The 26,601-nt window shown below is 36.9% G+C and overlaps 1 protein-coding gene across 1 annotated transcript in view; it reads right to left on the bottom strand.

The window, feature by feature from the left end:
* RBM26 (RNA binding motif protein 26) overlaps positions 1–24,446 on the bottom strand; it is a 45,257-nt gene extending 20,811 nt beyond the window's left edge. Inside the window, exons 1-11 of the mRNA XM_058184694.1 lie at positions 23,993–24,446; positions 14,337–14,455; positions 13,545–13,681; positions 12,636–12,724; positions 11,572–11,789; positions 10,131–10,391; positions 8,823–9,062; positions 5,282–5,419; positions 3,868–4,008; positions 2,487–2,595; positions 1,229–1,388 (exon numbers count right to left, since the gene is read on the bottom strand). Of these exons, the coding sequence (XP_058040677.1) occupies positions 1,229–1,388; positions 2,487–2,595; positions 3,868–4,008; positions 5,282–5,419; positions 8,823–9,062; positions 10,131–10,391; positions 11,572–11,789; positions 12,636–12,724; positions 13,545–13,681; positions 14,337–14,455; positions 23,993–24,063 (1,683 nt within the window). The 5' untranslated portion in view covers positions 24,064–24,446. The remainder of the gene's footprint in view (positions 1–1,228; positions 1,389–2,486; positions 2,596–3,867; positions 4,009–5,281; positions 5,420–8,822; positions 9,063–10,130; positions 10,392–11,571; positions 11,790–12,635; positions 12,725–13,544; positions 13,682–14,336; positions 14,456–23,992) is intronic.
* Positions 24,447–26,601: the final 2,155 nt, after the last annotated feature.

Genomic DNA, 26,601 nt, shown 5'->3' with positions numbered 1-26,601 from the left:
TACGACCACAATTGAGCCTAAAATTCAGTTAAGTGAATCACTGCAGTTGTTAAATTAGTGAAATGGTTATTAAGTGAATCTGGCTTCTCCATTGACTTTATTTATTTTTATTTATTTTTATTTTATTTTATTTTATTAAATTTCTATACCGCCCTTCTCCCGAAGGACTCAGGGCGGTGTACAGCCAGAATAAAAACACAGAATATATACAATTAAAAGAATTTAAAATGAACTATTACTATACGGCCGATAATTAAAACATTTAAAAATTTAAAATATTATTAAAACCCCAATTTAAAATCAACTATTTATGCCAGTCCTGCTTGAATGAATAAATATGTTTTAAGCTCACGACGAAAGGTCCGAAGATCAGGCAGTTGACGTAAGCCAGGGGGGAGTTCGTTCCAGAGTGTTGGTGCTCCCACAGAGAAGGCCCTACTCCTGGGGGCCGCCAGCCGACATTGTTTGGCGGACGGCACCCTGAGAAGGCCCTCTCTGTGAGAGCGTACGGGTCGATGGGAGGCATAAGGTAACAGCAGACTTTCTGACAAGACTTTGCTTGTCAGAAGGTCACAAAAAGGGATTACATGACCTTAGGACATTGCAACTGTCATAAATACATGCCAGTTGCCAAGCATCTGAATGTTGAACTTGCGACCATGGAGATGCTGCAATGGTTGTTAAGTGTGAAAGCAGCCGTAAGTCACTTATTTCAGTGTTGTAGCTTCAAATGGGCACTCAATGAACTGTTGTAAGTCAAGGACTACCTGTATAGATTACTTGACAAGAAAGGAACTAGTACCTGTGCCACTTTACAAGGCAATCCAATGCCTTTCAAATGTTTGGAATTCAAATTATCATCAGGCCCTATCAGCAGGGACAATTGCAAAGAAATGTGGAATATTTAGGCCAAAATATCTGGAGGAAACAATATGGCTTATTCTTGCCTTGCGGTAATTGCAATAAATTAATTCCCTGCCAATATTTAACTTCTGATTAAAGCTCTCTATTTAAACAGATGATATACATCGATTATAAATTTTCAGGGCTTTATGTATTAGAAAAAATACACCACCCATGATCCATGTTCCAGCTAGTAAAGAATTTCCAACATATTATTTCAACAATATAGTAAAAAGGTTTACAGCACGGTTTCTCAACCTGGGACATTTTAATATGGGTGGACCTCAACTTCCAGAATTCCCCAGCCAGCCACGCTATCGCCTACCTGCAAATTCACTAAATTTCCAAATTTGCAGAAGTGTTCATTTAGTTTGCTGATATTATTAAGCTCTGGGGGAATTCTCCTCAGTTCAAGTTTTGTGTTTTCATTCCCAAATTGCATCTTCTTCTGGAAAGCAGGACTATTTGTTCTATTAAAATTTTGTCTGGAAAAAAAAATCAAATACTTAAAGTTACTAATAGAAATCAATTCACAAGAGGATAGTTAAAATGTGGAATTAAATGATAAATAATCTGAAACTAAATTCCAGGAAGCATCTATTTTAAACACTGTTGTGGAACAAGAAAAGCTTCAGTATACCAGTATCGGCAGCTACCCAAGTAGGGAAAACCAAAGATCAATTCATGATCACATGCCAGCCTCTATCATATATGCCTATAGATAATATATCCATGATCGTAAATGACTAACATTCCTCTATATTCCCACGTTTTCCTCTATAGAAAACAGTGCTCTACAGAGCTAGTTTAAAAATCTTGTTAAAAGATTTAATCTTGTACTATATTAATATATATTGCAAATTGAACAAACTAAGATTAATTCAGTGTTGAATGAAGAACTTGTTGACATGTACATTAAAACGGGATGGAAACTAATAAAGGAGAGAATCAGCCTAAAACTAAGGAGAAATTTTCTGACAGTCAGAACAATTAATCAATTGTCCAGAATAGTACTGGTCTTCTGTATGAGCAGTGGGTTGGAGTAGAAGACCTCCAAGGTCCCTTCCAAGTCTATTAAAACTGTTCCTAGTTTGGAAAGCAGTATTTGTACATGTTTTCATACAACAGAAACACCTGTATTACTCAAGTGATACTTATATGATAATGTGATTTTCTTTTAATACAGGTATACAGACAAATGTCGAGTATTACAGGGCCCATATAAAAATAATGCAAAGTGTTGTTTATGTGATCTGCCTCTACAGTGTCCACGGTAACCATAAAAAAAGCCAAGAGAATAGTTGCAAAGCCCTGCTGTTTTACATAAATACAGGATATTAGAAACATACAAAAAAGTAGACTTTAAATTGTTGCAGCAGCTATTTTCATTTTTTTTTAATCCTTCAAACTTAAAACCTAGCGTAGACAATATTTCTGTACTGTATCTAAATTCCACTTTTACAGCCAAAATATGTGGAGGGAGGGGGATTAAGAGGAGGGGTCTTTTGATCAGCAGAGGGCATGACAGCTAATTCTTCATTACTCTGTTGACTTTGCTGTCAACAAAGCCAACAACTGCTTACTTGTCAAACCAATTCTTCTTTGCTGCAAGTCCATCGCCTGCACCGATAGTTCTCTTCCGGGACTCTGAATCCACTACAATCCTCATACTGCTTTTATTGGGAGGTTTTTCTGGAGGAAGAAAAGAGTACACTGATTAATTTTTAAAGGATGTTTGTGCATTTTATAGTAGAATTTTCTCTCCTGATTACCGTCAACTGACTTACTACATTTTCGCAGCATATTAAATGCAGGACTTCTTTAAATCCAAGTCCCTTTTATTCAGTGTTGGTCCAAGATACATTAAAACCACATGCCTCAAAAGGAAATGCAAGTAACCACAGAGGGCAGCTACAGAATATACTGCTTAGAAAATATAATTTTTTTACAGCTGTAGATATTTGGCAGATGACTTGCGACCTGAAACCCGAGAGGGATTTCTTTGGGAAAAGGGCATCTCATAAAGAAGTATGGACAGTCCTTGATTTACAACAGTTTATTTAGTGGCGGTTCAAAGTTACAATGGCAGTGAAAAAAAGCAACTTGTGACCATTTTTCATAGTTATGACCTTTGAAGCGTCTCTGTGGTTATGGGATCAAAATCCAGATGCTTGGCAACTGGTTCATACTTACGACCATTGCTGTGTCCCAAGGTCATGTGATCACTATTTTCAATCTTCTGACAAGCAAAGTCAATCTGGAAGCCAGATTCACTAAAAAAACCAGCTTCCCTCAGGTATCCTGTTCTATCCCTTCCCCCATTGTTCATCTGATTAGGAGCTTCCAACACTAGTTGATTAAAGGTGCATGGTTTCAACAGAGAAGTACAAGGTAAATGGTTTATTACTTTTCCATTAACTCTTTTAAGCCTTGCAAGCACATGCTTGCTTGGCTGGGAAAAATGCAATTATGATAGGTAGGATGGCAGCACTAGAGAAGATTCTTGCAACTTCAATTACTACCATATTTTCCAATTAGTAAAATGGAATAACATAAGGTAAAGGAAAAGGTTCCCCTTGCACGTATACACTAGTCGTTCCCAACGCTAGGGGGCGGTGTTCATCTCCGTTTCAAAGCCGAAGAGCCAGCGCTGTCAGGAGACGTCTCCATGGTCATGTGGCTGGCATGACTAAACACCAAAGGCGCACGGAACGCTGTTACCTTCCCACCAAAGGTGGTCCCTATTTTTCTACTTGCATTTTTATGTGCTTTCGAACTGCTAGGTTGGCAGAAGCTAGGACAAGTAACAGTTCACCCTGTTACGCGGCATTAGGGATTTGAACTGCTGAACTGCCGACCTTTTGATCGGCAAGCTCAGCATCTTAGCCACTGAGCCACATTTCCCCCCCACACACACGTGATACTATCCATTTACATCTTAAAGCAAAGAATCTTTCATGTTACCTCTTGGTGGCAGGTCCATATCACCTGAGGTAAGTCCTATCAAGTTTGGTCTTTGGGCATGGACTCTGTGTCTATACATGGGTCTTGAAGTGCTGGTTATACTTGGTGCTTCAGGATTGTAGCCATCTGTGTCATATGTTTCTGGCAAAAAAATATATTATCTAATCATACAATTATAGAGAAACCTAAACCATATACTGCAGGCATGCAAATCAACCCTTAAATGATTCATGTCACCAATTTGGTTTAGGAAAAAACCCCACATATTTGGTGCATATGCACAAAAGTAGCTAGATTTCTAAGCTGAATAATTTTGAGTTAAACTGAAAAGTTTTAAAAGAGTGAATTACTATCCTACTAAACAGATGTATGCTAAAAGCTGTGCCGAAATCAACTTTTCACACCTCCATCATAGATACGAAGCTTAATACAATTTATATAGGATTAAATCAGAATTAGAACACAAAGTAACTTTTTTTCCATACATTTTTTTTCTACCCCAAAATTTCTTAAAAACATTTTTTCTTTAAATTTTGTAATATACAAAATATAAAATTCTCCTTTGGGAATTTTCTTAATTTCAAAAGCTTTTGACCTTTTGAAGAAAAAATACATTTTATGCTCCATTAAGTTTGGAAGCCTAGTTTTCACAATTCTTTTGATCTTGTGTTTGATTATAAAACTGCATCCCACATAGACTCTTATTAAAAACGTAGACTGTGCACTATTTTAGTTAGCTAGAATTATCCTTTATGCCACTCAAAAGTGCCTTTAAATACACACACACACACACACACACACACACACATATGATGGCATTCAATTAAAGTACAATCAATCCCAAATGTTTTACCTCCCTCCATGAATTGAAAATCTCTAGAAGTCTGGGGATATTTTGGGACAGGGAAAAGAAAACTGTAGAAGAGAGACTCTGAGAAGGGACTCTGACAATTTGCTGCGGCCAACTCGCCACAGCCAACTCTCTGCAGGACAACTTGCCATGGCCATCTTGCCACAGGACAACTCGCTGCAGGACAAGAGTTACACTACTATCAAAGAAATGGTGGAATAGAACGATTAAAGAAAGGATTCCAAAGGAGGGACAGAATGAAATGTGAATGGCAGAAATTAAAATAATTTTTATTTATTGTAAATAATGAAACAGAATTGTCAAACTGTCCCACAGGGAGTTGTCCCACGACGAGTTGGTCATGGTGAGTTGCCTCGCAGAGAGTTGGCCGTTGTGAATTGGCCGCAACAGCCTGGCTGTGGCGAGTTGTCCCATTCTCCCCTGAGGGTGAACTACTCCTCACATGACTTTTTTTCTTCCAATGTTCTAATATTCCACTGCACATTATGTGTAGAAATCATTTTTCCCCTTTCATTTGTTAAAAAAAAAAATCCAGTACTACACCTGTGAAGAGAGAGGGCGGAGCAGGTGGCGGCTGATGAAGAATACCCGTGGTCACAACAGTAGGAACAGAGCTGGTAGCAGAATTTGGGGGGGCATCCATGCCAGAGGGCTGCAATGGTGGTAGCGGAGGTGGTGGTCCTACCAAAAATAAATAGTGGAGTTATAAAAATTATAAAAAAATAAAATAAAAGATTTGGGCATCTTGTCTTTCAAAATCTTATGCATCTTCAGAAATAGACTAGATCAGTGGCTCCCAATCTTTGTGGCTTGGCGGCACAGCTGAGGGGAGGAGAGAGAGAGAAACTGGTCCACATGAGCGGTGGGCTGGCAGCTTGACTTGTGCAAGCAGTGGCCTGGCATGCGCACGTGTGAGTACCCATCAGCCTGCTGCTCATGCAAGTTGAGCTGTGTGAGCATACGCATGCTCCAGCCAGCCACTTGCGTGGACCAATTCCAAATAGCCCATGGACCAGTAGTGGCCTTTGATCTGAGGATTGAGGTCCCCTGCACTAGATAACCTATGCTGGCTCTTCATTTCAGGGCTATTTCCTTACCTAAGCAGAGAAACCAGTTGCTCACGAGTGGACTAAACAGCAGTGGGAGTGGGAATAATTTCTGAATTCCCTGTCAACTTCCCCATTGGCTTGCCTTGCAGGAAGCTGGCAATGAGCATTGTAAATTTGGTAATTATTACCTGAACATGACCGGGCATGATAGCACTGAAGCAAGAAAGTAGGTTTTACAAATTTCAATCCCACAAACGTCATGGGTTTTGGATGCATTTCTAAATTAGCCTCTTTGAAATACCTTGACTGTTGCCCTATAATGTTGATTATTGCCAAATTAAAGATTACAAATAATCAGACATGAAAGTTTTAGCAGTAGATAGGTAGCAGTATGAAGTAAATAATGGCTTAAAATGTTTTGTTTCTTTGAGATGGCAATAGTATGAGGATAGATATAAGTCATTTATCAAGAAAACCTGTCTGCAAACACTAGGGGAAATACCTGTTGTATCATGTTAGTGGACCATAAAGCAATGTAAAATGTTTCTTTTCAATGCAAAATGTGGAAAAGGGAAAAAAAAATAGTTGCAGCAGTTCTAACTACGAATTATTCTCATTGCAAATTCCAACTTTTGCCAGCTGTACAACTATTTCATAATACAAGTATTAGAACGGTAACTAAAGGAAACAGATTATATCACACAGTTTTTTTTAAAAAAACAACAACACTCTGGTGTGCTTTGCAATCAATCTAATTTTAATTTTTTAAAGCTTCATCTGGATCCTGCATATCTGAAAAGATATCTCCTTCTATATATCATCATAATGAAAACATGTGTGTTTGGGAAGAAACTGTAATAAAATGTAGAGTAGGAGTATATATTTATTTCACACATTTTATAGACTGCCCTGTACACATAAGGCAATTAACAAAACTGTAAGAAAAATACATTCATAAAACTAGGAGCAATTAGTACTAAATAATCATCCGTAAAGCAGCGGAAACATCATTAGGTTCCAAAAAGCATAGTAAACAGGGAACTAAAAAGAAATTTCCAAAAGCCTGGGACATTCAAGGCATTCTATTACTCAGGAGGCAAAGCGTCAACATCAGGTAATTTATGGGTGCCCCACAAACTTCACTCCATGTATATGGTCTCGCACTAAGCCTTCCTTACAAGAATGCATGGAGTAGAACAAATCTTGCCAGGAGAGATAATCCTGAATATAGCCGACAGCCAAGCTACATAAGGTTTGAAGGACAGTAACACACACTTTGAATGAGGCCCGTAACAAATTAACAACTTATGGAACAACCACACCACAGGTGTTACAGGGCTAAATTTATGCTGTTCTTGATCAACTAAACTTCCAAGTTGTCTTCAAAGACAATACACACATACACACAGACAAATCTATTGCAGAAATCTAACCACAAGGTGACATGGTTGAACCAAGTACCGTAGGCCTGCAATATTAAAAGCAGCCTACCTTCATTCAGGTCCTGATGAAAGTCATCCAGCAGAACAATGTAATTTCCTTCTCATGGCCTGGCCTGAACCCTGACTGAAAAGGGTCCAGTAAATTTCTTTCCTATAGGATTCTCTAAAACTAAAGATCTACAACCTTCCCCAAAAAGTGAAATTTAAAGACTGGTACCTGGGATTGATGTCTCTTGCCTCTACAGTGGTTCAGCACCAATGAAACACCATATAAATCAGAAAGTGAACTGATCAGACTCATCATCTCCCTAAGGCACAGTGTAATACAGTAGTGGCCAAAACTTTTGGGAAAAGTGTATTTTTGAGGTTTGATGGCTAATAACACTACTTTTTTTGTGGGGGGGAGTTCAAGATAATCATATTCCACTGCTGTAATGGCCTGGGAATAACCCAGAACTTAACCCAATTGAAAATCTATGGAGCCGACTAAAGAAACTTGTTAGTCAGAAGCAACCCAGCAATAAAACCCAGTTAATAGAAGCAATCATTCAATCGGTTTCACATTAGAACAGCTACAGAAGACTTGGTCCCCCCATGAGAAGACGTTGTAAGGCTGTAATTCATGCTAAAGGTTACCCAACTAAATATTAACTGACATGGTGATAACTTTTGTATATCTCATTTTTTTCTGTGGTGATAATTTTTGTATATCTCATTTCTTTTTACCTGTTTTCACTTTTCTTCTTGATAATGTAACTGCTATTCTAATAATAAATAATGTATCTGGTTTTTTCTGCATGTTTCACTTTTCTTTATTGCTATTCTAAGACCAAATCCTTCATAAAAGTTATTACATTACATTCTTGATTAAATTATCTTTCCACTGATATATAATTTTATGGTATTACTCCAAAAAAGTGGTGTTATTAGCTAATTTTAGAAAATACTCTTTCCCCAAAAGGTTTCCACAATTTTGGCCACTACTGTATATAGACACGCTCACCTGTCCATATCTTAAAGGAGCTTTTTTTCAAAAGGCAACTGTGATGGTTTTTTCCTTGAGGAAGAAGAAGTTTCGCTTCTCATTGAAGAAGCTTCATCAACCACTGATGAAACTTCTCGGATGAGAAATGAAGTGTCTTCCTTAAGGAAAAAAACATAGTCCAGTTGCTTTTTGAAAAAAGCACCATTGAGACAACCATGACCTGGATGACTGAGAATTTCCATGGACATCTCATCCATCCATGTACAAAGGCAAGCACATCTGGTCTCAGCCAAGGTCTCAAGAAAAAAAAATCACCACTTATACCCCTGTCCTAACCATGGCATTAGGACTGCAGGGCATCTTAAAAAAATTCCAATGGGTACCTTTCACTAGCTTTGCCAAGTTTCCATTAAGACAAGTGAGATCCGTATGTTTCTCCACTCCCATATTTTAGAGTAAAAGGATCTTATTTCACACGTTTTAGAATTGACTAGAAATTATATCCATTTCAACAAAATCCAACTGTGACTGGTAAACTATACCTGGACGTACAGTGTGTAAAGTTTGCAGCCAGCAGATTTATAATTTACAGAATGTACAGAACCTACCTGTAACAGGTGGAAGACTAGGTGGTAAAGGGCCTGGCGGTGGGACAGGCGGTCTCAGGTTTACAGGAGGAGGAGTAAGAATAGGTGGTGGAGGAGGAAGTCCCGGAGGAGGAGGTCCTTCAACAACCGGCGGCTGCGCTGGAAAAGGCAGGATGCCTGGAAGGTTCACATCTTCTACAACTACAGGGTCACTTCCATGATCAAAGGGACACATATCTCCTCTCATACAAAAACCTTTCTCTGAAAAAAGGAAAGCAAAATAAAGTTAGGAAAGTGTGTAGAATTCTGAAACGGCGCAGCATTCTTAATAAATGAATGCAACCATGCAATTAGCTGAATACACTACAATGCAATGAACTTTTATTTTTTGATATCGTTACACAATAGTATATAAAATACTAAAGACAAAATCGTCTGAGAATATTTAAGATCTTGGACCATTAATATCTGAGAGGTTCAAGGGGAAAAAAAGGAGAAATATAAAATACAGATAGTCCTCGAATTTATTTCAAAATAAACAGAATAAACAGTTCTTTATTTATTTTTATTTATTTTCATCTTTCAATCGTTTTTTATTGGCTTATAATAGAGCATACGAAGAAAATACAAAAGTAAATAGTAGGGACAATAGGGAAGGGAAAAGGGAGGACAAGAAAAAGGGGGAAAAGGAAAAAAAAAGGCATTAACTTCCAACTCCTTTTGGTGCAGTAGAATAAGGCATTACAATGCAATGGACTTTTTTCACACAATAAATATAAAATACTAAAGACAAAATCATCTAATGAGTATATTTAAGATCTTTGATCATCAATATCTGAGAGGTTCAAGGAAGAAAAGGAGAAATATAAAAATAATACAGGTAGTCCTCGACTTAGTGACCAAATGGTTCTTTAGTGACCATTTGAAATTAAAATGGCACTGAAACAAGTGGCCTATGACCGTTTCTCATACTTACGACTGTTGCAGCAACCCCATAATCACATGACCAAAATCCAAACGGACGCTTGGCAATGGACCCATGCTTATGAAGGTTGCTCTGTCTCGGGATCATGGGATCACGCTTTGCAACCTTCTGACAAGTCAATGGGGAAGTCACATTCACTTACAACCATGTTACTAACTTAACAACTGCAGTGATTCACTTAACAACTGTAGCAAGAAAGGTCATAAAATGGGGCAAAACTCACTTAATGAATGTCTCAATTATTAATATTAACACAACTGGGCTCAATTGTGATAGTAAATCGAGAACTACCTGTACATGCATCTTTATGTTGAAAATACTTGGGTCAAATGTTCTGGGCTTACCGTCATAGTCTCTGCACCGTTTCTTTGGTAGTGGAGGCCTTCCATAGGAATTGTGTTCCAACTGTTCTTCATGAAATTCCGACCAACTTTCAGTAGTACTATTTCCATGATGAGCAGGTGCGATGACAGTTATAGTGCTACTTAGCGTAGGGACAGGATAGTGACCGGATGAAATGTTTGTTACAGAAGAAACCGGGGGGTAGCTGTTTTCTAATGGCTCCGTTCTGTCCAAGTCATACTTCGGCTTCCCCAGATCTCTTTCTATAAAAGAATAGTTGAGAACTGTGGACGGTGACAGAATAACATAAGCAAAATGGCAACTAATTATGCAGACGAATCAATTCTTCCAAAATAAACCCTCCAAAATCTAATTAATGTGACCCAAAAAAAACCACACCACAACTAGTGAACATTTCAAATAATATAATAAATTCTAAAATCTAAATTCTCTTCCGTGGGCATAAGTAGCTTTCTATTAATTTGAAAACTGGACATTTTGTCCTGAGTTAGGCAGATATTTTTAATTACAGCAACAGACAGTGCTTGTGATGGAATGTTATTTGGTTTTCTAGGAAGGAGTGCTTCCAGACGACGTTCCTTCACAGCGTTCTAGACAATGGAGCCAGAAGACAGGGCAGTCAAATACAGTAGTGGACAAAAATTATGGAAACCATTTGGGAAAAGTGTATTTTCTAAAACTATTTAATAACACCAGGTGTTTTATTTTTGGAGTAGTACCATAAAATTATATATCAATGGAAAGATAATTTTATCAAGAATGTAACGCAATAACTTTTATGAAGGATTTGCTCTTAGAATAGCAGTTACAATATAAAGAAGAAGAGCGAAACGCGTAGAAAAAACGAGATATACAAAATTTAACACCATGTCGGCTCTGTAGATTTTCAATTGGGTTAAGGTCTGGGCTGTTCCCAGGCCATTCCAACAGTGGAACAGGGTTATCTTGAAATTCCAAAAAAAAAAAAAAGGTGGTGTTATTATTCATCAAACCTCAAAAATATTTTTCCCAAAAGGTTCCCACAATTTTGGCCACTACTGTACATGTTGGGACTTAGAATGTCAGGTAATTCCATTCTGTTTCTAATATGGAGGAAATGGAAAAAGCATGTTTTTGGAACACTGGGGAACGATTCCGTGGAGAGAATTTTTTTCTGTGGACTTGGTAGGGGTGTGGTTTTGTGTGTTGCCTACATCCTGCAGATAGGACTTTGCTTGTTTGCGCAACCCGCTTCTGGCATGCTGTGGCTTGGTGCCGGTTCACAGACCGGGGGTTGGAGACCCCTGATGTAAGGGAAAGCTAAAAGCCAAATATCTGGTCCATATCTCAAAGAAAAGGATGTCTCCCTACATGCTACATCTATATTTATATTTATTTAAATGAAGTACACTGTGCACATTAATGCTTGAGGTTAATAGTTACCTCTGCTTCTTGTTCTACTTCTAGTGCGACTCCTACTTCTATCTCTATCTCTGTCCCGCAACCTTTCTTTGCTCCAGCTTCGACTACGGCTCCTGCTGTAGCTTCGGCTCCTTCCCCTTCTTCTATTGTAGCGGTCTCTATAGGATTCTCTTCGTGGAGGATTCCGATCATAATCTCTCTTACGAGAACGGTCGTCTTTCTTCCTGTCATCCCTGCTTCTAAGTATTTTGGACAAGAATATAAGAATACAATTTATATACTTCAAATGGAAAATTCATATATAAAAAGGCTACTTATATCAACAATAGTAGAAATATTTAACCAAAAACTAAGAAAAGATTGCAGGTAGGAATGCAAAATTCATCAATTTGAGAAGGGAATTTTCCAGACAACTCTAGAATATTCTATTCCAATTTTGGAATATGCTATTGCAATGAGAGTTCAGCAATTTCTGGAAGTAAATCCTTCAAACCAAGAGTGGTTCTTAGGTCTTTCAGATGTAAGTTCTTTACAATGTTCCAATTTCAGACTGATGAGTTATAAACACTACTAGATACCCATCCAACATAGATAGATAGACAGACAGACAGACAGACAGACAGATTATACAGACATATATAGATAGATGAAGATATAAAAGCACTATATATTGTCTATGACAAAATAATGAAAATAACAATGTTACTTTACTTATTTTGCAATTTTAGTGCAAATTTAGTTCCTGAACAGCCCTTAACATATAAAGTACTGGCTAATTTTGTTAACTATAGAAAAGCAAAAAAAAAACCAAAGTCCAGATATTGGCAGTTTTCTAAAATACAATTATTCTATTGTGAACATTATATGTCATGAAATGTGCTTGCTTGTATGTCTATTAAAAATGTAACTTCAAAACATTTTGATTTTTAATCTTTTGTTTAAAACACATTCTGCATAGATACGTCTTCATTTGTACCTTTGTAAACCTTGTGATATTGACATAAACCAATAGCTCAGCATCTGAGAATTTGTCCTAAAAATGAGAAACATTTATTAACTGCAAGAATGAGAAAAATAGGTGTTACCTGGTGTCTCGGTATCGTGAACTTGACTGAGGAGGACTATGATTAAGCCTTCTGGAGAATTTTTTCTCTCGTTCTTCTTCCTTAATTATCTTGATAAAAAGGAACATGAAACAGATTTTTTTTTCTAACAACCAAATGAAAGGTAGTAAAAATGAAAGTACCAGAGATAAACTTCTTGTGTGTCTAACCATACTTGGCCAAATAAATAAATACCATATCATAACAGTAAGTTATAAATAAAGTATGAGGGATATTTTGTGCTGCTGTGCTCTATTAGTACCCCTTACCACCTGTTTCTCATAGTATTACATAATCTGATATATTTTAAGTTTTATATCTCTATCATATAAGTTGTCAGGATTAACTATGATGAAGTCTAGAAGACATTCACTAGAAATATCAGTTTTAACAAACTGCCATTCATATGTACTAAAGTGAGAACAGCAATAAAATATGTAGATCAGGTTACAAGATACAGATTGTCATTTTACAACTATTCGTTTAGTGATCATTTGAAGTTACAATGGCACTGAAAAAAACTAACTTATGACACGTTTTTCACACACCATTGCACCACCCCGGAAACTATGATCAATATTTGGACACTTGGCAACTGGCATCTATTTATGAGAGTTGCAATGTCCTAGGGTCAGGGGATCACCTTTTGCAACCTTCAACAAACCAGATTCACTGAACTTGTTACTAACTTAACAACTACAGTGATTCACTTAGCAACTGTGTGGCAACAAAGGTCATACCAAGGGTGTCAAACTCACGTCGTCACGGCAGCATCACGTGACATATTGGGACTTCCCCCCCCCCCTTTGCTAAACCGGGTATGGCCAGCAGGTGAATTTGACAGCCCTACTGTATAACATAAGCTTAAGATAAGATATGGCTGATTATTACCTCTTCTTTTTTTACTTCTTTTTCTTGATGCTGAAAAAAGTCTGACTTCAGGCTTCCTGAAGATGGCAGCTCAGGTGGAGGTAGATAGCTCTTGGTATTTACGGCATCAAACAATTTTTCTACAAATATCTGTGTCTCTGAAATGAAACCCAAACAGTATACAGTACATAACAGGCAACTTAAGAAACATTCTTAAGGGCTATTATTATTGAAATATTAACATTTTTGTACTTTATCATTATTAGGACAATTCTATTTCGATAGAACCAATTCTAGGATTTCTAGCTTTGGAAACGAAATACATAACTTTATGTCGGTTCTGCAATGCAACATTAAATGTTTGTGGTAATGACACAATAATAATAAGAACACATTCAGCTACTTAGGCAATGGTATTTTCAAGCAAAAGCCATCTTTTAGAATACTCAGAGGTGAAAAGAGGTCTGTTCTGAATAGTCAAGGGAAGGAAGAAACCCACACTAATTGCCTGAAAGTTGCTTATTTTATTCTAGGCTGTTGTCTAATAACTTTTCAATACATATTATTCAAAAGAAAATATTCAAATATTATTCAAAAGAAAACCTCACGGTGAACTTTCGGTATTTGCAAAAGCAGCATTTAAACATCAGTCAGTCAAAGCTTATAAGTCATACTGTAGTTTTATATTTCAACGGGGAATGAAGGCATTGGTAAAATAATGTCCAAATTGTAATTAAAATCAAATGGAATAAATCTTAAATGGGATTAGAATTTGAAATTAAGTCCTGAAGCTTTAAATTCATAGGAACTTACCCTTCTGAAGAAATACATCCAGTTGATCCACACACAGTGCTTTAAGTTCTTTCTCACTTTTATCTTTTTTCACCAACGCAAGAACATACTTAGCAAGGGCTGATGGATCCGCATCACATCTACAAATTAAGAACACAAGTAATTCATAAAGGCCTTTTTAAACCTCACTTCCAGGTAATAAATTAAGTTTAACATATCCCATATGCATAATGTTTTGATGCAAATTATATAACAAAATCAGGTTTAATTTATAGTCATAACGTAATTCCTAGCTATTCCCTGCTTGTGTTCAATTTTATTCCAAATATATACACTTCATTTTTTCCTTTCTCTTATATTAAACAACACTTTTTAAAAAGCTCCTTTCAACTGAACACTATTATAGAATTTGTTCTACCAGTGTGTATTATCATTATATATCTAGCAATTATTTCTGTAAATACAGTGAGTAAACATTTAAAAGAGCAGAAAGAAAAATGGAAGTATTAGTTCAAAAGCCAAAAATACAGACCAAAGAACCATTCAATTTTATTTTACTTCTTCAAGAAAGTTGCAAGCTTAAGAGATGTACACTTAAAGATTATTTAGGATGCTGAATTATGGAGAGGATTTTATCAAAGTAATGTAAATTTGAAAGGCAGACAGCACTTCTATAATCATAAGTTTAGCCTTCTGAGAATATAGCATCTCCAGGTATTTTTCCTAATCAAAAATTTCTTCAAATGTTGATGGGATGACAATAATACCTAATTTAGATTCAACAATCTTGTTTTATATTAATGCGTCAACTGAGTAATACAATGTTCTCAATATACATTACAAAGATTCCATCAACCCACTAACATTAAAGTCATGAGCAAGCAGACTTCAAAGGTGAGTTTCAAAAAAAATGGAAGCATTTTGAAATACATCAGAGATATCTGGAAGGCTGCATGTTCTTCTAAATTAAAAATTAACTTTACAATACTTTAACATCTTCTGAACCATATCCTTTCAGCAAAAAGCAGTTATAACAAAGAAGCAATATTTAACACAAGACTTATGCTAAACATTTAACATAAGGTTTTAGTATAAATTCCTTCTGTATCTAAATGATATAAATATACTTCAGAGCTTTTTTTCTTTAATTTGGAGTTGAATTAAAGACCACAGAACAGAAGCTTATAGATCTTAAAGTTTTTAGGTCACTTTTAAAAGCTCCTTTCAACTGAACACTATTATAGAATTTGTTCTACCAGTGTGTATTATCATTATATATCTAGCAATTATTTCTGTAAATACAGTGAGTAAACATTTAAAAGAGCAGAAAGAAAAATGGAAGTATTAGTTCAAAAGCCAAAAATACAGACCAAAGAACCATTCAATTTTATTTTACTTCTTCAAGAAAGTTGCAAGCTTAAGAGATGTACACTTAAAGATTATTTAGGATGCTGAATTATGGAGAGGATTTTATCAAAGTAATGTAAATTTGAAAGGCAGACAGCACTTCTATAATCATAAGTTTAGCCTTCTGAGAATATAGCATCTCCAGGTATTTTTCCTAATCAAAAATTTCTTCAAATGTTGATGGGATGACAATAATACCTAATTTAGATTCAACAATCTTGTTTTATATTAATGCGTCAACTGAGTAATACAATGTTCTCAATATACATTACAAAGATTCCATCAACCCACTAACATTAAAGTCATGAGCAAGCAGACTTCAAAGGTGAGTTTCAAAAAAAATGGAAGCATTTTGAAATACATCAGAGATATCTGGAAGGCTGCATGTTCTTCTAAATTAAAAATTAACTTTACAATACTTTAACATCTTCTGAACCATATCCTTTCAGCAAAAAGCAGTTATAACAAAGAAGCAATATTTAACACAAGACTTATGCTAAACATTTAACATAAGGTTTTAGTATAAATTCCTTCTGTATCTAAATGATATAAATATACTTCAGAGCTTTTTTTCTTTAATTTGGAGTTGAATTAAAGACCACAGAACAGAAGCTTATAGATCTTAAAGTTTTTAGGTCACTTTTAAAAGCTCCTTTCAACTGAACACTATTATAGAATTTGTTCTACCAGTGTGTATTATCATTATATATCTAGCAATTATTTCTGTAAATACAGTGAGTAAACATTTAAAAGAGCAGAAAGAAAAATGGAAGTATTAGTTCAAAAGCCAAAAATACAGACCAAAGAACCATTCAATTTTATTTTACTTCTTCAAGAAAGTTGCAAGCTTAAGAGATGTACACTTAAAGATTATTTAGGATGCTGAATTATGGAGAGGATTTTATCAAAGTAATGTAAATTTGAAAGGCAGACAGCACTTCTATAATCATAAGTTTAGCCTTCTGAGAATATAGCATCTCCAGGTATTTTTCCTAATCAAAAATTTCTTCAAATGTTGATGGGATGACAATAATACCTAATTTAGATTCAACAATCTTGTTTTATATTAATGCGTCAACTGAGTAATACAATGTTCTCAATATACATTACAAAGATTCCATCAACCCACTAACATTAAAGTCATGAGCAAGCAGACTTCAAAGGTGAGTTTCAAAAAAAATGGAAGCATTTTGAAATACATCAGAGATATCTGGAAGGCTGCATGTTCTTCTAAATTAAAAATTAACTTTACAATACTTTAACATCTTCTGAACCATATCCTTTCAGCAAAAAGCAGTTATAACAAAGAAGCAATATTTAACACAAGACTTATGCTAAACATTTAACATAAGGTTTTAGTATAAATTCCTTCTGTATCTAAATGATATAAATATACTTCAGAGCTTTTTTTCTTTAATTTGGAGTTGAATTAAAGACCACAGAACAGAAGCTTATAGATCTTAAAGTTTTTAGGTCACTTTTTTAAAAAACAAATAAGCTTTTTATTGGTGTGGGTCCAAATTATCTGATATATATTTTGCACATTATAATGCAAATAAATTATTAATAAATTCTTTATTTTCAGATTGAATTTTAAATGAAAGTCATAAATACCGCTAACCATAGCATGATGTATGAATATAAGACTGATTTCAGCTGAAAATAAAGGAAAATACCACAAGATTTACTTTTAGTTTGTAAATGACTTCATTTTCAGACATCGTAATACGAACTCTTTAAAACTAATACCTGCAGTTTATTACATTTCTAATATAAGCTTTGTCAAAAGAAAGATTGTTATTGTGACCCCATGGATGTTCCTCCAGGCCTATCATCCCCTGCAGTCCATTTAAGCTCACACCGACTGCTTCAGTGACCCCATACAGCCACCTCATTCTCTGTTATCCCATTCTTCTTTTTTCCTCAATCCAGTTGAGGAAAAAAGGACTCACTGGCTCTTCTCCAGTGAGTCCTTCCTTCTCATTACATGCCCAAAGTATTTGATTTTCATCTTCAGGATCTGGCCTTCTAAAGAGCAGTCAGGGTTGATCTCCTCTAGGACTGACTGGTTTGATTGCCTTGCAGTCCAAGGGACTCGCAGGAGTTTTCTCCAGCATCTCTTTTCCAAGGACTCAATTCTTTGGTGTAGGAAAGTTAGTGTCTGATAAGTTCCAACATGTGTAATTAAATTGTAGGGATAATACTGAAAGATTTTTTTCTTTTTTCAAATCTAAAATATTACACTATTTGAAAAAGCCTCATAAAATAATTTCAAATGTATGTGTCTTTTAATTAGAGATATAATTTTAACTAACCATATTGATAAACCTATGGTCCTTCAAATCCTGCTGAACTACAGCTTTTTTTGCCCTTACATTCAATCATGTCCAATTCTCAGAAACTATCTGGACAAGTTCTGCAGTTTTATTAGCAAGCTTTTTCAGAAGTGGCTTGCAAGGTCTCCCAGTTGGCTCTGTGCCTAAGTTGGGACTAGAACTCATGGTCTCCCAAGTATCCCTATTTCTAGCCTGATGCCTTAATCCAGGGGTGTCAAACTGGCGGCCCGCAGGCTGGATCCACCCTGTGCAGGCCATACCTACCCCGGCTCCGCAAAGGCAAAAAACGTTGCAATACATAATGTGGTGCTATCGAGTTTGACACCTGTGCCTTAACCACTATACCAAACACCGGACATTGTAATTCACAGGATCTAGAGATCCATCACCTAAGCTGCAACCAATTGGAGCCTAGCAACCACAGTATGTTGCTCTATTAAATTCTAAAGATTATGAATCGATGTGTATGAATGAACATGTATGAAAACGAAATAAGTTGTGACGTTTGTGAATTGATATGCATGGAAAATGTGTTTATTCCTGATATAAGAAATAAATCCATATCCAAAACCTCATTTACATGAAAAGTTTCCTCACTGCTTCATTGACAACTTGTTAATCTTAATAAACTGAATAAAGAGCTGCAGAAAAGAAGCAAAATAAGTAATAGCTGCACACTTCAATTCCTGGCTCTAATTGCTATAGTTGTACTCAATTTTCTGGTCTGCACACTTTTTATATTTCTGATAATATTAAATATAAATGTTGGCAGTATTAAGGAATCAGTCCAAGTATTAATGATTATTCTTGTTATTTTGGGGATCCCAAAGCATACCAGAATTCTTCTGAATGGATCCACCATACCATCTCCTCATAAATAAATGTAAAAGATGTTGTAAGACTATCTGGCAGCAACATCTGTTACCCCACTGATCCCTAGGGTTGATCTGACTATTTTCTTCCCTCACTAATCCATCAGCATCCTTCCTGAAGCTGCATGAAGGCAACTATCCCAAGCAATAGTGTATCAATTGTCAGTCAACAATAACTGTGCTCCACTGCTAAAATCTCCAAACAACTAAAAGCTAAAAGAAATTGATCTTAACAATCATCCTGGGAGCACATAAAATATTTTCTGAAAATGGAAATTTCATTTTGAAACCTTGCTTCTCAGTCTCAATTTCCATGCTGTTACTGATCTTTTGATCTATCTCTAGATATTATTTGTATTTTTTTTTGCTTGCTATACTCTCATTTTTTATGTTTCCCTGTTTTTTTTTAATTGTTTTCTCATATTTTAAGCAAAATTTTGATTTCAACGTTGCTGGCTTTTCCTTTCTTTGCTATATTTTCACTTATACTGTACCACTCTTATTTGCCAGATAAGATATAGAAGAAGTTACAATTAAAGCATCATCTTACTCATATTCCCTTTATAATGCTTTATAAAATCCCAGGGCATTTAGCAAGCATAAAGAACACTGTATTTTAATGAGCTTATCTTTCCACAATGTCTACATATAATGAAAATGTTCAACCATCCAAAATTAACAAATAACAAATAAAGAACATAATGCCAAAAGCGGAAGTTACTTTGAAAATCCTAAAAAAAAATAATTTGAGAAAAGCCAAAGCAACAGGTTCAAATCAGATAGAAATGAAACACCCCAAGGAGTAGTACAGTAAATCAACACTTTAACAACATTAAAAGTGCTTGCCCAGCCTGCATGGATAATATCTCCAGGGACATTTCCAGCTTGGGAGAAAGACAGAAAACAAGAGGAAAGATTATTCAGAATGATACATCAAAAGTTATTTTTGTAGTAAATGTAGCTGATTTACTGCTGGATGAAGAAAACCTTCAGCCTAATAAAAGATAAATGGCAATTAGGGCAGCCATTGTTCTTCACAAACAGTTGTGAAGACTGGTAACAAAAAAGTCATCTCAACATATGTGGTACTCAAAAAGTCACTTTAATATACATACACATGCATGCACAGAGAATACATAATGAGCAAATTAGAGTTTACCAAATTCACATATATGCCCCCCACAAAAGTCTGATCAAATCATGTACTAAACTGAATTCTGAAGGAGAAAGTCTAGATTACTGTACAGATAGTGACCATACGATCAAAATTCGGATGCTTGGCAACTGGCTCACATTTATGACTGTTGGGAGTGTCCCAAGGTCATGTGATCACCTCTTGAGACCTTGACAAGCAAAGCCAATGGGGAAACCAGATTCATTTAACAATCGTGTTACTATCTTAACAACTGCAGTGATTCATTTAACAGCGGTGGCAAGCAAGGTATAAATAAAGCAAAACTCACTTAACAACTATCTTGTTTAACAACAAAATTTTGGGGCTAAACTGTGGTCATAACACTACTTATATATCAAAATACTGATGTGGGAAGAAGGATGAGAAGTCACATTTTGAAAGTCTCTATGTCAAGAATATATATAGTCATATCACCTTAATGCAATTGTTAATGTAATAAAAATAGGCTGGATTAGAACTCATGCTGTAAGTATATGCAATTCAACTGCTTTAAGTTCCATTATATGCCAAAATTCTACTACACATAGAGGGCTTGTGGTCTTGAAAGGAAATATAATGTATGTAAATGTGCCTCTACGCCCACAATCTATGCATTTTCCTATTCTAGTGCTGTACTTTGCTACTGTAATAATAGGTAAAAGGGTAGGGGGTTTCCTAGGTACCTCAACAATCTAATATTGATTCCAAATTCAATGTCATACATTTACAAACTCATTTACAGCATACATGATCATTTCTATTTACATGAAGTTATGGTTTTCTAAAGAAAAAAACCCATTCCTAGTATTATGTTTTGTCTATGATAACTACCCCTCTAATGCTGAAAAGAATTTTGGGAATTGGAGAAAAATCAGTTCACAAATTGAGCAGAATATTAACTCTTCTAAACTTCATTGATGAGTTTGTATAAACTGTATCCATACCAACATCCAAAGTATAATAGCATATCAAAAAGCATCTACAGTAGAACCTCTGGTCACAAACACTTCTGACCACGACAAATCAAGTTCGGCCCAAAAATTCACATATTTTTTTTTCGCAGCCGATTTCTCCTTCCGCACCATTTTTTTTCTAAGCACCTAATTTCCAAAATTCAGTTCGGGTCACGACCAAACCAGTTTGCGACCAAAGTTATGGAACAAATTATGGTCGTGACCAAAGATTCTATTGTATTGTTCAGTTTCTCAAAACAATGGAATGAACATTAATCCATGATTCTTCCACATAGCTTTTGTGCAGCAGTTAAATTAAAATGGGAGAAATATCCATTAGCATAACAAAAGTTTACACCATCCTTTACTGCACATTACAACATGTATTCTTACATATGAATTCTGAATACTGTAACAATATTTTCGATATGAATTTGATCTCACAAATGTATTGGCAATCAATTGTTTTCAAGGTTCAAAAAGACTCTGTATTATTCAAGATAACAATAACTTCAGTCAAACACTGTTGTTGAAAACAATATGTAAGCCAAATAATTGTACAAGGTCAGATTTTGCTCTGAATCTGATTAAATAAAGAACTAAAGAGAGAAGTAAATAATTGAATTAATTATGTACTTAAGCTCTAGTTTGATGGTTCTTGGAAAATCCTGCCTGGAGCCATAAATCAATCCAGATTCCACTTTAACAACAAGAACCAGTTTTACACATGTTTCCTAGTCACATAGAAAAAAATTATATAGCTGGTTACTTCACTATATTTGTCACTGAGTGCTTTTATGAGGCTCTCGTGAAGTTACCAGGGATGTAATAACTCTGCAAGATCTACCAAAATAAGATAAAAGAACAGTAGGAAATCTAGCTGAAAAAGAAAAACATGAAAATTGAGTTATGTTTTATCTCAAACTATTTCCTTATTACCATAATGCCAACTATAACCAAAAAGGATGACACAGGTGCTTCCCTCGTGGATCATCTAAGTGACAGAAGCAGGCTTGGTCAAAGGAATTCATTGTTATTTATTGCTTTTTCAAAGGTTATTTCTATGTACTTTTGGTAACATGGATCTTTGGAAAGTAACACAGTTTCATAACTGAGAAGCATGAAAACCTAGTTGCAATGGAAATCAAACAGGATCACAGCGTCAAAACTATATAGAACACTGGGTAATCACAATAGCAATAAATAGAAATAAATTCCTTTGACCAAGCCTGCTTCTACGCTTGCCATAGCTTAGATCCGTGATGGCAAGCCTATGGCACGTGTGTCGGAAGTGGCACACAGAGCCATCTGTCTGGGCATGCCAGCCATCGCCCGTTGCTCTTCTGGGTTCCGGTGCTGGTCTTCGTGCGTGCAGGAGCGCTGTAAACCAAAAGAGCAGCTCCCTGGTGCGCATGCGCATGCAAGGTTTTCACGAACGCATGTGCACCAGAAACTGGAAGACCAGGTGACTGGTGTGCATGCTTAGCTTCCCGGCGTGCACACATGCGCAGGGGAACTGCTCTTCCAGTTTCTGGTGTGTGCACGCGCACTCTTATTTCAGCAAGGTTTGCCAACACTGGCTTAGATGATCCAGGAGTAAAGCAACGGGATCATCTTAATGTCAGCAGGAGGCTTGGTCAAAGGAATTGTATCATTTATTGCCATTTCAAAGCGATTACCTAATGTTTTCTATAGTTTTGACACCATGGTCCTGCTTGATTTCCATTACAACTAGGCTTTTTGCTACTTCTTGGTTATGAAACTGCATTAGTTTTGGGTTTTTGCTGGCACTAAACCCAAAACTAAAAGGGAAGAGTTTAAGATAAAACAAATAAATCTGCATATTGTGATTTTTTTTCATCTAGCTTTTCTAGTGTTCCTTTTATTCTATTTTAGTGTATCTTGCAGAGTTACTGGTTCAATCAATCAATCAATCAGAATAGAGCTGGAAGGGACCTTGGATGTCTTCTAGTCCAACCTCCCTCTCGAGAAGGAAACCTTATCTGTCCAATCTCTTCTTAAAATCCTCCTGTGATGGAGCACCCACAACTTCTGAAGACAAAATGTTCCACTGGTTAATTGTCCTCACTGTCAGGAAGTTTCTCCTTAGTTCTAGGTTGATTCTCTCTTTGATTAGTTTCCATCCAATGCTTCTTGCTTTACCTTCTGGTGCTTTGCAAAATAAATTGACCCCCTTGCTCTTTGTGACAGCCCCTAAAATAGTGGAATACTGCTATCCTGTCCCCCTAATCCTTCTTTTCTCTAGACTAGTCTTTTCTCTAGCCTAGTCCCTCTAGTCCTTTTCCTTTGTCTTTTCTCTGGACTATACTTTTCTCTAGGATTAATCTTTTCTCTAGTCCCCCCAGTCCTTTTCCCTATTCATCTCTAGATTAGTCCCTCTAGTCCTTTTACTTGTCTTTTCTCTAGACTATTTTTCTCTAGATTAGTCCCCTCTTCTCTAGACTAGACTAGTCCCCCAGTCCTTCTTTTCCTTAGTCTTTTCTTTAACTAGTCCCCCCAGTCCTTTTCTCTAATCTCTCCTCTAGATTAGTCCCTCTAGTCCTTTTACTTCATCTACATCTACAACTACACTTTTCTCTAGATTAGTCCCCTACCTTTCTCTAGACTGGTCCCCACCCCCCAGTCCTTTTCTCTAGACTAGCCAAATCCAAATCCTGCAACCGTTTCTCCTATGTTTCAGTCTCCAGGCCTTTCATCACCCCTCAGTTGGATAGCAGGGATCATTATTTAGGGCTGTTTATCGCTCTCCAGGAGCCAAGAGGCCACCCTGCGTGTACGAAACCCCCCCCCCCACCGCCTACCTTTCCAGAGACACCACGGACTCACACGCACGTGTGTCCGGGCGCGCACACGCGAGCCCTTATAAGGGGCCTCAAAAGGGGGGGGGGAGCAGCGGCTGGCCGGGTTTACTCACATGGGCTCCAAGGTTTTGCTGAGCCAGGATTTCAGCGCCTCGAAGTTTTCTATGATCATTTTAACCACCATCCAGAGCGGCCCCAGCCCCGCCTCCCCGAGCAGCAATGGCAGCGCAAGAGGTGGCGGCCGCGAGGGCCCCGGGGCCCCAGCCAAGAAAGGGGCGGGACCGCAGCAAAGACAGTTGACGCGACACTCCTCGCCGACAAGCGGACCGGCCGGACGACCGACCAACAACCCCGTTGCCCGCGGGAGGTGGGTGGTCTGTGCCTGTGTGAGAAACTCCGCTCTCGGACCGTTGTGCAGCCGCCCGCGAAGCACCGGCTTGCCAAGGCCGCCGCTAACGCGCTTCTTTTTTTTCTTATTTTTTTTTCTTTTTCTTTGCGCGCCCCCCCCCTCCGGCGGCGCGGACGGCAACGACTACGGAGATCACCGCGCCAGAATAACTAAGATGGCGACGCGGGGCTGTCGCGAGAGTTGGGGAAGCGTCGCGAGAAAGAGGCGGGTGTGTGGGGGGGGGAGAGGAGGGAGGTGTGGAGAGGCCGGCGGGAGGACGAAGCGCGGAAGTCGCGTAGGGCGGGCGAAGAGAGAAAGAACGAAGAGCGGCCTGAGGGGCCGTTGCTAAGCGACGGCCGCTGTCGTAGGAAAGGCGCAACCTCATAAAGAGTCCCCCGGGCTTCTCCGGAAACGGCGGCCGGTGGACCTTTTAGAAATCGCACCAATGGAATAAAACTTTATTCTCGCTTTAAGCGTACCCTCATCAGGATCCGTTAAAATGAAATTTCGTGGCATTCAGCTCTCGAAAGATATTATGCGTGTAGCCAGATATTGTCGGTCCTTGGCTGATAAAAGGAGAGCGGGGGTGGGGAACTGAACGCCTGAAAAGTCTTATGTTTGCTTTAAAACCTTGTTTTTTCCGCCTGGGTGTAATTCTTAACGCATAAATAAATAACGCAGAGGCTTCTGCTGAAACCAGCACTAACTAGTCCATTTCCTGGCTTTCAATCGCTTAACATCTCACAACTACTTTTAGAAGATAGATAGATAGATAGATAGATAGATAGATAGATAGATAGATAGATAGATAGATAGATAGATAGAAAGAATTGATAGATAGATAGAATGATAGTTGAGAAAGATAAATGATGATAAAGATAGATAGATGATAGATAAGGATAGATGATAGATAGAATTGATAGATACAGTGGTGGGGTTCAAATAATTTAACAACCGGTTCTCTGCCCTAATGATTTCTTCCAACAACCAGTTCACCAAACAGCTCAGAAAATTAACAATCGGTTCTCCCGAAGTGGTGCAAACTGGCTGAATCCCACCACTGGATAGAAAGAATGATAAATAGAATGATAGATAGAATGATAGATGATAAAGATAGATGATAGATAAAGATAGATGATGATAGATAGATAGATAGATAGATAGATAGATAGATAGATAGATAGATAGATGAAAGAAAGAAAGAAAGAAAGAAAGAAAGAATTATTTATTGGCCAAGAGTGATTGGAAACACAAAAGGAATTTTTTCAGTGTACATTCAAGCAACATAATCATAAATACAATCATAAATCATAGATGCAACACTCAGTGACAGTCATAGAATACTCAAGCAATCAACATAAATCATAATAAGATACTAAATAAAAGCAAGCAACATGAATCATGAGCTATATCTTACAAGGTGTAAGGAAATACAGGGAGTCCTCGATTTATGACTAAATGGCACTTGAAAAAAGTGACTTATGACCGTTTTTCACTTTGCAGCATCCCCATGGTCATGAGATTGAAATTCAGATGCTTGACAAGTGGCATGTATTTATGCCGGTTGCAGGGTCCCAGAATCATGTGATCCCCTTTTGCAACCTGACAAGCAAAGTCAATGGGGGAGTCAGATTCACTTAACAACCAGGTGACTAACTTATCAACTGCAGTTATTCACTGAACAACTGGCAAGAAAGGTCGCAAAATGGGGCAAAACTCACTTAACAAATGTCTCATTTAACAACAGAAATTGTGGGCTCAGTTGTACATCTAATATTTAAAAAGATTAATTTTGATTCTGGAGGTTCTCTAGAATACTAATACTAATATCCTCTCTGTATTTATCTTGTATTTACATCATATAAAAATGTAACATCTTTCAACATAATGGAAAAATCCACTCAAACGCTAATTTTTCTCTGCCCTATAACTAGGTGTAATAGATTGTAAAGAGTTCAATAACTCATCTGTTCTTTGTTTTTAAATATTTTAATGACTGCAAGTGGCCCAGAGCTGTGAGAGTTGGGTAGCATATAAATGCAATATTATTATTATTATTATTATTATTAATCATCATCATTATCATCATCATTCTGTTAAGCTTCAGGAAAAAATGGAGTTCTGATTTGCAACAAAATGATTCTAGCTGTTTTTTAATCATCATCTTGCAGCAGTAGTGCTATCAAGATGGATATGGATGATGATTGCTCAATATTGGAAGAAAGAAGAATTACCTACAATTGAAGAATGGACACTTAAAGTATCAAATCTGGCAGAAATGGCAAAAATCTCTGCTTATTTGAAAGACTATACACAAGAAAAATATATTTTAGA

Source organism: Ahaetulla prasina, chromosome 5 (assembly GCF_028640845.1).
Source record: "Ahaetulla prasina isolate Xishuangbanna chromosome 5, ASM2864084v1, whole genome shotgun sequence".
Lineage (NCBI taxonomy): Eukaryota > Metazoa > Chordata > Lepidosauria > Squamata > Colubridae > Ahaetulla > Ahaetulla prasina.
The sequence above is the reverse complement of the archived record's forward strand: the minus strand, read 5'-3'. Positions and strand labels throughout refer to the sequence as shown.